The 12,466-nt window shown below is 39.9% G+C and overlaps 1 protein-coding gene across 1 annotated transcript in view; it reads left to right on the top strand.

Annotated features, from left to right (window-relative positions):
• LOC107653549 (uncharacterized protein KIAA1614-like) overlaps positions 1–8,764 on the top strand; it is a 15,005-nt gene extending 6,241 nt beyond the window's left edge. Inside the window, exons 4-9 of the mRNA XM_016440289.1 lie at positions 1,960–3,144; positions 4,195–4,342; positions 5,227–5,485; positions 5,641–5,765; positions 7,630–7,802; positions 7,882–8,764. Of these exons, the coding sequence (XP_016295775.1) occupies positions 1,960–3,144; positions 4,195–4,342; positions 5,227–5,485; positions 5,641–5,765; positions 7,630–7,802; positions 7,882–8,075 (2,084 nt within the window). The 3' untranslated portion in view covers positions 8,076–8,764. The remainder of the gene's footprint in view (positions 1–1,959; positions 3,145–4,194; positions 4,343–5,226; positions 5,486–5,640; positions 5,766–7,629; positions 7,803–7,881) is intronic.
• Positions 8,765–12,466: the final 3,702 nt, after the last annotated feature.

Below are 12,466 nucleotides of genomic sequence, written 5' to 3' on the forward strand. Positions count from 1 at the left end.
GCTTAGGCATCATGGGAAGGGAGGGTGTCTACATGGCTCTCTTCATATCAAAACAAGGAAACCTTCGCCTGCTCACTCTTGAGGATTTGTGAGGGGGGTGTAGATCTTAAACTGTATTATTTGGTGCTGGACTGAATAGTCTTTTACTCTCTTTGGAGACGGGCAGCTGATAAAAGGGAAGGGGGGAAGTGTTTGGCAAATCTCTTTTCAGAAGCAACAGGTGCTGTTTTAAATTTCAGTCTGGCCTATTAATATGGCATAAAGTATGTCATTATAAAGACATTCGTATGAAACCAATATACAAGTATTGTAGAATATCTCTAGTACCAGAGAAAACAAAGATGCCCATTCAGTGCTAGCAGTGAAACAGCTGGAAGCTAATGGTAGTCTGAATTGAAACTTCTAAGCCAAGTACACTGGCATCCTCCTCCAAACTCTTCTGTTATATAAGACAACCTGAATTATACAATGTGTACACACGGCTGGTGCTTCTAAGTCCCACTTCCCCGTCCAGCGCTCTGTTATGGTGGCCGAGAGAGCTCAACACGCTGCTACTTAAGAAAACACATGCAAATAAAAAAAGACCCAGAAAATTAAGAAAACATCTTCATCAGTTTGACAACACATGTGCTGCAAATACTCAAAATACAGAAACGCGCTGCAAATACGCAAAACACAACTATAGTAACCATGTTTTTTTTTTTTTATAGTAAAACCATGGTTAATTTTCGTAAAGGGAAGTTGTAAAAGTAAGTTAACCAGCTTATATACGTTTCACAGTTACAGTAATTGTGTATTTTTGTCATTTTATTTAGGCTAATAATATCCAATATCTGTATTTGGTTGTGTTGTGAGTATTTGCAGTGCATATATTGTCAAGCTGATGAAGATGTTTTCTTAATTTGCAGGTGTTTTTTCTATTTGCATGTGTTTTTTCATTTGCAGCACGTTGAGCTCTCTCAGCCACCGTACTCTGTTCTCTACCTCAGCACTTTCACACAAAGACAGATGGGCGAGCCGCCCCAAACGCCTGTCTCCTTGTTTGGTATGAAGACAAGCAGTGTGCATTGCATGGCAGCATCCGGAACAGATTAGGGCAATTTTAAACGTCACAACAAAACCTGACATGCACTGAGAAAACAGAAAAAAAAACAAAAAAAAACATTTTAAAATGTTTTAAGAAATATATGTAAATAATAAAAGGTCATATTTAAATGTGAAATTAAAACAATATTTAATAAAACAAGCAAACAATTAACTAAAAAATTTAATTAAAAATGTATGTCTATATTCTGGCTTGGATTCAAAAAATGATTAGTGAATAGGTGACTGACAGATTAAAATTCTCCTTTTTTTTATTTAAACGGGAGCTTTGATAAAACTGCTTTGCCGTCCTGCTCCACTACACCTGTCATGTCTGCCAGCTGTTACTTTCCTTCTCCCTAATTCCCTCCCTGCTTCTCCCTTATGGGGAAAACAGCTCAGTGATGTTGAGTACACTGCTGTCAGCTTGCTTGGGTTAAACTTAACACTTAACTGCCTCTCTCGAGATTGACTGTTTAAGACAAACTCGCGGCTGTATAAAATCCCATAGGTTTCAGAACACTGCACAAAGCTTAATGGGCATAAAAAGTCCCAGTGCACAATAATGCACCTGTAGATTACTATTCCTGCACTTCTACATTTTAGCAAGCAGGGAATATTGAAAGGAGCAAGTTTTGGTTTTCTCATGTTTAACAAAGAGCTGATATCGAAATGCCTGGCATGCTGAAGACGACCTTCCTTAAAGGAGTAAAAAAGCATGTCAGGAATGTGCACAGAGGAGCCAAAGCAGAGGGAAATTTTCCTCAGGAATTTGCCTCTCCATGTTGAGAGATAGTCTGCCGGCCACTTTGGCATGCATCTGTTTCTTTGTGTATCTAAGTGCTTAGGAATGCAACTAATTTCATAAATGTGCATGTGTGAACAGGGAGCTGTTGTCCTGGGTTGGTTTACACCAGGCTCCTCTTGCGGGGAAGGAAGGTGTGGCAGTGGTCTCTGGAAACCTTAGTGACTCATCGAGCGGTGACTCGTCGGGTGGAACCCGGCGGAGACATGGCCAGTCCCCTACCCGTGTGCGTTTCGAAGACGAATCGGAGAAGGACGCTGAGGTACGCTACCTGGAGCGGCTACGCCAGCGGCGCAGGGCTGGAGAAAGAGCGCAGGGGCTGCTGGTGTCCAAACCCACCTTGTCGTCTTACACCAATGGACAGGCAGAGACAGGACATGGCTCGAGTGATTCAATATTCTGGAAGACAAAAGCCAAGAAGAGTTTGTTGAATGGCAAAGGCCCTGAGACGGCAAACAGGCAGTGCAACTCTTGTGGAACCTTTCTAAATGAACCCCATGGGCCTAGCTTGAACTCAGATACTCTGTCCTTACCTAATGGGGAAGTCGAAGGGAAGAAGATACCATGTTGGGTTGCTCCCACCCTTCCCAACCGGCTTGTCCGGATCGAACAGATTAAGGAGACATACATTGGGACGAGTCCCGCTATTGTCCACAGCGATGGAACACACTGCAGTCCTGCGGATAACGTGAGCAGTAGGGGAACATTCCAGAAGCTAAAGAAGAAGGTCCGGAAACAAGAGAGCAGACAGGAACCCTTGTACGTCAATGGCCTCAGGGTTCCAACACCTCCAGATTGCAAAAATGGAACTCAAATGTGTGTCTCGAATGGACTAGCATTGCCACTCAACCCCTATGCCACGGATCCACTTGGACAGAGAATCCCAGCCACATGCAGCCCCACATCCAGCAAGGGACCTGTGGCACCTCCATTGCCCCCCAAAGGAGAACCATCCAGCTCCCACCTTCCTCAGCCAACCCCTCCGCCTCTCAAACCGAAAAAATCAGCCCTGAAATCCAGCTCAAAGAACCGCTGTAATGGTCATCGGACCGTCACACTCGTGTCTTCGCCAGAGTACCACCTGGACTCCACGGAGGCAGGGGGCGCTGTGGAGAGCTGTCCTCAGGAACAGGCTTCCTCTGGATTGGGTTATTGGGAGGACAGATCTGCGATGGTCATCCCTGGTCCCATACTCATGACGCACCCAGTTCTGTGTGCTCGAAACTCACCCATACAAGGGGAAGAAAGGCTAACAGGTTAGTTTAAGTACATGGGCTAATAGCAGTAGTCACCGAGCAGACGGTTTATCCAAAGCAACTTACCATACACCAGAGATGTCCAAACCTGCTACTGGAGGGCCAGTGTCCTACTGAGTTTAGCTCCAACCTGCCTTGAAGTCTAACGCACCAGCCTGTCTGGAAGTTTCTAGCAAGCCTAAAAGACGTTGATTAGCTGGTTCAGGTGTGTTTAATTGGGGTTAAAGCTAGACTCTGCAGGACAGTGGCTCTCCGGGAGCAGGATTAGACACCCCTGTAGTACACTTACAGAGATGCCTAGTTTAAGGGCACAATGGTGATTGCCGTTTGACTCAAACCAGCAACATTCTGGTTGCTAGCACTGAGCTTTAGTCACTTAGCTAAAATGAGTTTTTCAGCAAGATAAACAATGGCACAAAGTCTGCAAATTGTAAAGCACTACTAGCACTAGGTGGTGTTGTGTTACACAAGTGTCCTACCTAATAGAACTTTCACAATTTTTAATGCATATTTGAGCGCACTGCAAAGGTTAAAGTTAATATTTAGCACTGTGAAGTTTAGATTTCAAATGCACGCTTACGTAATCTAATCTAAAAATTAATCAAAGCTTTTCCCAGAATCAAGAAGCAATTCCAGGTAGACCTGTGAGTCCTGCTCCAGTCAGCAAGGTGCTGACACCTATGGGTGAGCACATATAGGCTTCTCTTCACTGCGTTCCTGTCTCACTGGGGATTGTCCAGATCAGCAAATCCACACTGTCCTGTCAGAGTAATCCCACAGTGGGCCAGTTGCTAGTGCGATCAGCAGCAACTCTCTGCCAGTCTTTTTCTATCTCCTTCAACAATTTTCCATCTTGTGTGACGCTGCATGGAAAAGCATTTTGACACTTACGTTTCAGTTACATAAAATGGTCCACTAAAGTTATATTGTTATGATTACCATATTCAATTTACACATTATCAAGATTCATCATGATATTTAACAATTTCCATAGGATGTTTCTTCCATTGTCCTATGATATGCACAGCCACGCTTTCCATTCTTCCTTAGATGTGGACCAGCACCAGAGTACAGGACAGCTGGGATCTGATGCAACATCCAGCAGTGCTGAATCAACCCAGACTCGTCTCAGTGACGGACACGTCAGAGGGCCAATCAGACCAGTGCATCACAGGGCAACTAGCCCAAACTTTTCACAGTGAGTAAAGAGGGAAAGAAAGAGAGGGTGGAAATAATGAATATGCTATGTCCATACCCACAGCTTCCTCCCTTTTCTGTAATCCCCCCTTTTTTGGTTAGGACTTTAACAAACCAGATCCTTTACTAAAATATTCAATCCTTTCTCCGAACAATTTAATTTCCGGGGCCACAATCATACGGATTGCTTTGGCACTTGAGGCTCAAAGTAGGTCAGGGGAAATGTGGGCCAGGCTTCCTTATGACTATATGTTTGTCTACTACAACACTGCCACCTACTGACTGAGAATCATAATTGCATAAACATTTATACAAAATCAAAATTGTAGTGTATATATATATATATATATCGCTTTTATACAGACATCACAAAATCAAAATTGCACCATAAAATAAAATTAATGAAAAAAAAGAAAAGAAAAAAGAAACTAATAAAATAAGCCAAAAAGGAAAACAAATAAACACCTTTTTGTCAGTGGGATTTGTTTTTTCTATTATTATTAATTTATTAACTATTATAAAACATGTATTTTTAATAATTAGTAAAAAATATTTATTTATTAAAAAAATTTTATAAAGACATCACAAAATCAAAATTGCACCATAAAATAAAATTAATGAAAAAAAAGAAAAGAAAAAAGAAACTAATAAAATAAGCCAAAAAGGAAAACAAATAAACACCTTTTTGTCAGTGGGATTTGTTTTTTCTATTATTATTAATTTATTAACTATTATAAAACATGTATTTTTAATAATTAGTAAAAAATATTTATTTATTAAAAAAAAGAAGACATGCCCAAGCCATGTAATATTGTCAATGTGGAGATTAAAATAGCCACACAAAAAAAACACTGAAATAACCTTATGACTTACCCTGTTTTTCAGAGCAGGGATGGATGCAGAGCAGCGAGAGGGTCGACCCAAACTCTCCTTGCGGCGGTTCTTCTCTGCAATGGGGCTGAACAGCGTGGGGTTGCTGAGAAAAGGACGATCCAGCAGCATGGATCAGCTCAGCTTGCACCCCAAACCCAACTCAAACCCAAACCAAAACGCTCGGCCGACCTCATCCTCCACCTCCCCCAGCCCCACACACAGACACCACCACCAGCTGAAGAAAGCCCCCTCACTGCAGACTATACGTCTGGTTAGCATCTATAAAATAATATCAACCTTCAGATGTCCCTCAAAAAACATCTAGAATTTTTATCATAATTTGAAGATATGGTTACATGGATGTGTCAATATGCTACTTGTTAAAATTTCAAGAGAGCGGCGCTGACTGTCATTTCTCACCACTAGGGGTCTCCGTTTCTCCAGCTGAGGAGATCTTCATCGGCTCAAAACCTCCAAATCCCCAGAAAGAAAACAGACCGTTCCTCTGCATACACTCCAGGAGAACAGCCCTGTAGTCCTGTATTAACCAGGTACAGTAGTTACACAACTTACAAATGATGCATCACTTCAAATTACACCAAACAATATAATATAATATAATATAATGGTTCAATGATACTACCATGCTTTCAGGCACCATCGTGATAATATAACATATACAGCTGCCAAGAAATGCATTGTTGTATTGACATTTATATTCATACATTTTTTTTAAATATCATAATTGTTTATTTTATTCAGGGTTACATTATTTGACCCAGGAACAAATGACTATGGATTATATAAAACAATTATAAAAGGTTAAAGTGACGTGACATGTGGCCAAGTATGGTGACCCATATAATGACAGTTATGAGAGTCATACTGTCTGCTTTTCTTATCTCGTCTTTGACCTATATCAAAATATCATAGTATTATTTACTGTTACCATCCCTGTACTATGGTAACGCCAACACCACAGTAATATTATTTAAGTATTATTTCATACACATGCACACCACTTGATCTCAATAAATCTGCCTGTTTACCTCTTTGTAACCTTTTAGTGTTATGAACAATGGCAATTTGAAGCATGACATGTTCTGCGGAGCACGCATCGTGTTCCTGTAATGTTCAGACAGCTGTCGTGTTGTGCAACAAGATAAGTATTTTCCATTGACTGGGTCAGCAGCAGCAGCAATAAAAACAGACAGAGAGGGAGGGAGGGAAGATAAAAATAGAGGTGTGTGTATCTGCCAAAGAAAGACATGGAATGATCACTCGTCTACATGCTGCTGCTATATTCAGCCTCTTGTGTGTGTTACTAGATGCTGCCCTTTAAGCATGTGTGTTTGGGTTGCTCACAGTGCCAGATAGTGTGTTTGTCGCCAGTGTTGTGATTCGATAGTGCCTGTGAGTGCGTGTCGTGTTTATGAGTGTGTGAATGTGTGTCTGAGTGAAGGAGAGATAGCCAGAGAGGAATTCCAGCCCCAGTGACTGGAGAAGAGCTGCAGCTTACATCGTCCTTCTTGAGAGCCAGTAAGAAAGCAGAGAGCCGCTACAGAGACGTGCTATAATTGGCTGTTCACTTGGATCTGACACAAAGAAAGGGAGATAAAAAGACAAGCTGAAATACAAGGAGCAAACACTGTGATACATCTGGGGACTATCATTATATGACAGGCTTCCATGAAAAAATTTCACAGTTGAAAAAATAAAATTCTGTATAATAATAAATATTAAACTGTTTTTATATTATATTATATATATTTTTTTAAATAATAAAATAAATCATCATATCATATCATAAGGCCCTTTTATAATATAATATAATTATAAGGAAATTTAAGGTTTTCTTTGCAGTACCTGGGAGTGCCATGCCATTCAAATACCATGGTATATGAATGTAGTATTCAAATACTACCATGGTATATGGCCCAGTGTGTCTGTTTATATAATTTTATTTTAAAATGACATCTTATTATATTATAAATATAATTATCTACTAATAAAAAATAAATACGTCATATATGTAACATTTATTATATCATTTTAATTTATCAAATTATATATTTCTAAATATATAATTTTAATTACAAATAAATATATAAATATAATTTTAAAATATATCCACCTAGTAACCACACAATACCTCCTAGTAACTGCATAGCAACACATTAAAAAGATTTTTCAACACCTCTGGCCTAGTGGTAGAAACTTTCACTATTAAGAACCACTCACAAATTTCTAAGAAAATAATAAAAAATAAAAATAGAACTGCTTAAATGAACATACTTCAAAATAATATATTATAATTAGTAAATAATAAGTAACTCACCATATAATCTGACACTAAAATAGTTCTGTTACACTTTTTTGGTCTTTCTAAGTAGATAAATCTGTGTGTGTTTTTAGGGGTCTTCAGCGTGCCTTGAGTGTAGAGGATGTGGGGCGGCCCAGTGCGGTGCGTCCGGTGGGACACGTGGCTCAGGCCTTCCCTGACGGCACCATCCTGCTGGAGCTCTCCAGACCCCCCAACGGCCCCTTCGGCTTTCTCATCTCCCGAGGAAAAGGCAGGCCAGACTCAGGTGAGTGACCTCCCGCTCTCGTTTTCATGCACTTCTGACATAGTCAGAAAGTTTAGGACTAACTGGCTTTATGTTTAAGGGGTGTACGTTGAAGAAATGGGTGACAGCAATATGGAGAAACTCTACGCGGGGCTGCTCGGGGTCGGGGACGAGATATTAGAGGTGAACGGTGAGAAGGTGGCGGGACTCAGTCTGGACCTGGTGACCCGTTTAATGACTCAAAACAGCACAGCTTCAATCCGCGTACTACGACATAGATGCTTACAGCGCTAACTGAAGTCAAGACTGTACCAGAACCACGTTTTGTTCCAGTCAACATAAATGAAAACTGCAAAAAAGCATCAGAAATTAAGTCAGGGATGAGTTCGTGAAAACGGCAGTATTACGTTTTACTGACCTTTGGAGTTTTATCACAATGATCACACAACGGTCCATATTAAAGGGATAGTCACCAAAATTTTTATTTTTTTTATACACTTTGTTCCAATCCAGTTTAATTTTTTTGGGTGAATTCATCCCTGAAGCCACTGTTATGGCTAAAGGCCTGTTCACACCAAAAACAATAACTATAACAATAATGACAAAAGATATAGTTTTAAAAATCATTCTAAAGTCATAAAAATAACACAGTCCACAACTATAATGATAACAACACAGAGGAACAATATCGTTGGAGTCACTTTCCAGCTGATGAACGACAAAAAACATTGGCAGCCAATCAGAATTCATCCTACTTTAAACAGTTCGAGCATTTAAAGAGGCAGATGACAAAACTGCAGTGCTCGTTTTAAACAGATTGTTTTTGCATGTTGCTGTGGATGCTAATATAGTTCTGTCATGACAACTCTCTGAGAGTTTAGCATGGGAATATATATGGCAATGATAATGTGTTTAGTCTTGGCGGAATAGATCTGCTATGCTACTGCTGCGGCAGAGCGAGTACAGAGACTTGCTACTGCCAATACATCCACAGACGTGCTGCTGTGAGCATGTAGGAAATACTGCTGCTGCACATATAACATATATAAAACAACCCCCATATATAACACACATGAAATTACCCCGTACAGATCTATACAAGTGGACCTGGGGAAGGTGGAGGGTTTCTGAAGCGCGCTGCAACTGCTACAGCAAGCACTAGCTGAGTATTTAAATGTTGAGCAGCAAGCTCGTTGGCTGCTGATGTGAAAGAAACCAATCAGCTGCGCCATGTGAATAATCGTGTGATTATATCTGATTGAGTTAGAACCTATGGCCTGCGCCATCTGTAGTTTCATGACAGAACTTTGCATTTATCATTACAGTTTAAGGGGTCATATGATGTTGCTAAAAAGAACATTATTTGGTGTATTTGGTGTAATGAAATGTGTTTATGCGGTTTAAGGTTCAAAAAAACATTATTTTCCACATACTGTACATTAAGGTTTCTCCCCTATGCTCTGCCTTTCTGAAATGCGTCGATTTTTACAAAGCTCATCGATCTGAAAAGCGAGGTGTGCTCTGATTGTAAATACAACTTAACCACTGATTTCTAGTTGTGCCCTCTTTTGGAAGGCCAAACGAAGTAGTTTCGCTTTCACAACGAAACAGCGTCACACACGTCGGGCTAGAGTGAGCAGTGGCCAGCGGCCTAGAATGAGCGGAGGCCGGCTTGCGGCAACCACATGTGACGACCCCGGGCTGGACTCCAACGCTGTAGTTACTGTTTTTGGTGTGAATGGGCTTAGTTTACAGTGGTACCTTGAAAACATACGCTATTGAAGGTGTGGTCACATTAGCAAACTTTCAGCGAAAAACAGGCACACTGTCCATTGTAAATAGTGTAGAAACGAAGCCCAGCTCAAACAGAAATTACTTTCAAACCAATCAACTTTCTGTTGGTCCGTGTGGAGAGTTGCGTGACCAACTTGAAGATGACCGAAATCTACGTGGGAACTTTTTTGCCCTCACACGAAACTCTCAATGGTGCACGGTCCGATTGAAATGGCGAAATTTTGCCAAACAGCATTAAATGTGACCACACCTTGAGTCACATTCATTGGCTGTTTTTTTTTTTTTTTTTTCCACAATTGGACTTTACTGTTTTTGGTGTGAATGGGCTTAGTTTACAGTGGTACCTTGAAAACATACGCTATTGAAGGTGTGGTCACATTAGCAAACTTTCAGCGAAAAACAGGCACACTGTCCATTGTAAATAGTGTAGAAACGAAGCCCAGCTCAAACAGAAATTACTTTCAAACCAATCAACTTTCTGTTGGTCCGTGTGGAGAGTTGCGTGACCAACTTGAAGATGACCGAAATCTACGTGGGAACTTTTTTGCCCTCACACGAAACTCTCAATGGTGCACGGTCCGATTGAAATGGCGAAATTTTGCCAAACAGCATTAAATGTGACCACACCTTGAGTCACATTCATTGGCTGTTTTTTTTTTTTTTTTTGCCAGAATGGTACTACCGCTACAACAGAATATTATATTTGTAGTACAGTCTGCAGTGTGTATGAAGGACAAGGATATTTAATGTACTGAAAGTTAAACTCAAGTGTTATTGCAATGAAGGATAGTGTACATGTGTTTGCCAAAAAGACCAATGAACAAAAATGTTTATCTATCTTCTGAATATTTTGTTTCATCCAAATCCTCTGTTGTTTTCGTATTCGGTTTTAGTACGAAACCTTCCCCATGCTGCTGACAAGTAAACAGATCTATATCGTACACGGTCAAAAGAGGTTTATATACTCTCTTAGAATGGCTGAGTGCACACGCTGCAGTCGCATTGATCATCAGCTCTGAATGCTCTTTAGTAAACTGATTGGATATTTCTCCATTAGCCAGCACATTGTTCTGCCTCTACAGTGCAGTCCGATTAGCATGCTGTCTTGAAGGATATCAGTATTACAGTACGTGCAACGCAAAAAGCTACCAACCTAATGTATTTTGTTACATTTATTTATATGTGTTACTATGAAATAAAACAACTGGCTTTTGAGAGACGGCTCGTTTTTTTTTGTTTTTTTCCTTCATATTTTGTAGGTATTTTAGAAGGACCAAGAATACAGTGAAATACAGTGTGGATTCAGAATAATACTGAACTCAAAATACTCCTTTTTAGGGGTAATTCACCTAAAAATAAAAATTCTGTCTTCATTTACTCACCCTCCAGATGTTCCAAACCCATATGAGATTTAATTTTATGGAAGTCAATGGCTACCATCAACTTGAGGGTTTTTATTTTTGGGTGACCTATCGCTTTAAGGAATATTTCAACTTTAAACCGCATCTCTAGACCTTGCTTTTTTTTTATTCCACTACCCTGCATCTCGCATTTTTGAAATCAAAGACGCATTCTGTGTCTTAGTGGTAAGGGGTCAAAATGAATGCATTTTCCACTGCGCTGCTTCTTCAATGTGTTTCTGTGTAAACATACACAACACATACGTGTTTGACCACTGCACTCGCATCTCGCAACTTTTGCATAAAAAAACAATGCTCAAGTTAAAAGTAATTAAACTTTAAAAAAAAAACATATAACTAGACCTTGCGTTTGTTTTCATTTCATTACTCTGCATCTTGCATTTTTAAACGCAAAAGCGCATTCTTATTGAATGGTCCTTAACGCATTTTAAAAATGGTGCTCAAGTTAAAAGAACTAAATTTTTATTTAAAGCATCTTGAGAAATAAAATGAGATTTTTATTCCACTGCCCTGTATCTTGTGTTTTTAAACGGATAAATGCGTACTGTGTTTTAGGGTTAAGGGGCCGTTCACACAGAAAATGTTTTTCCATTCCATTGCACTACTTTTACATTGTTTTGTTTTTTTATGTAAACGTGCTAGACTGACATTTTTGACTACTGCGCTGACATCTCGTTTTTTAAAAACAGCAAGTTAAAAGAATTACAATTTTTAAAAAATGCAAAACGTTTTTGCACCCCACATGCTACTTTTTGTTTTCTGTGTAAACTTGCACTAAACGTTTGTCTTTGAACGTTACACTCACATCTCACACTGTGTTCAAAAAATGTTATACTTCAAAGTAGTGTTTGTTTTTTTAAACTTTCAAATGAAGTGACGTGTGGCCGAGTATGGTGATGACCCATATTCAGAATTTGTGCTCTGCATTTAACCCATCCAAGTGCACACACACACACACACACAGTAGTGAACACACACACCGTGAACACACACCTGGAGCAGTGGGTGTGTGTTCAGCGATGGGAATGATCGCAACTGACAATGGAAGGCGATGAGCTGATGAGTTGATTTATTTGTTTTTATATGCATCTGGTCTTCAAGCTTATTAGATTTAGGCTTTTTAGGTCAGGTAGAATCTACAATCTCTGACCCAGTTTGTTTGCTGGTTTCCATGGCTGCAAAACGCTGTTTTCCGCTCTCTGACAATCCAGGGTGTCGAAATACTATTGGTTAAACTGGCAGGGGGCGGAGTCACACAGACTAAAACAAAAACAGGCATTCCGACACTGAGCGCACATTTTCAAAGCAGAAAAACTGTCTTTAGCATTGTTTTTCGGAGAAACAAGTATGTGAACTATCGTGTTTTTATGCTTTGTCACTGTCAAAAAATTACACACAGCACCTTTAACCCCAAAAACACGTTCTGTGTCTTACGAGTACGAGTACGTTTTTTAGCATCCCACTGCGCTG

This window comes from Sinocyclocheilus anshuiensis, unplaced genomic scaffold (genome assembly GCF_001515605.1).
Source record: "Sinocyclocheilus anshuiensis isolate Anshui unplaced genomic scaffold, SAMN03320099.WGS_v1.1 scaffold1079, whole genome shotgun sequence".
NCBI lineage: Eukaryota > Metazoa > Chordata > Actinopteri > Cypriniformes > Cyprinidae > Sinocyclocheilus > Sinocyclocheilus anshuiensis.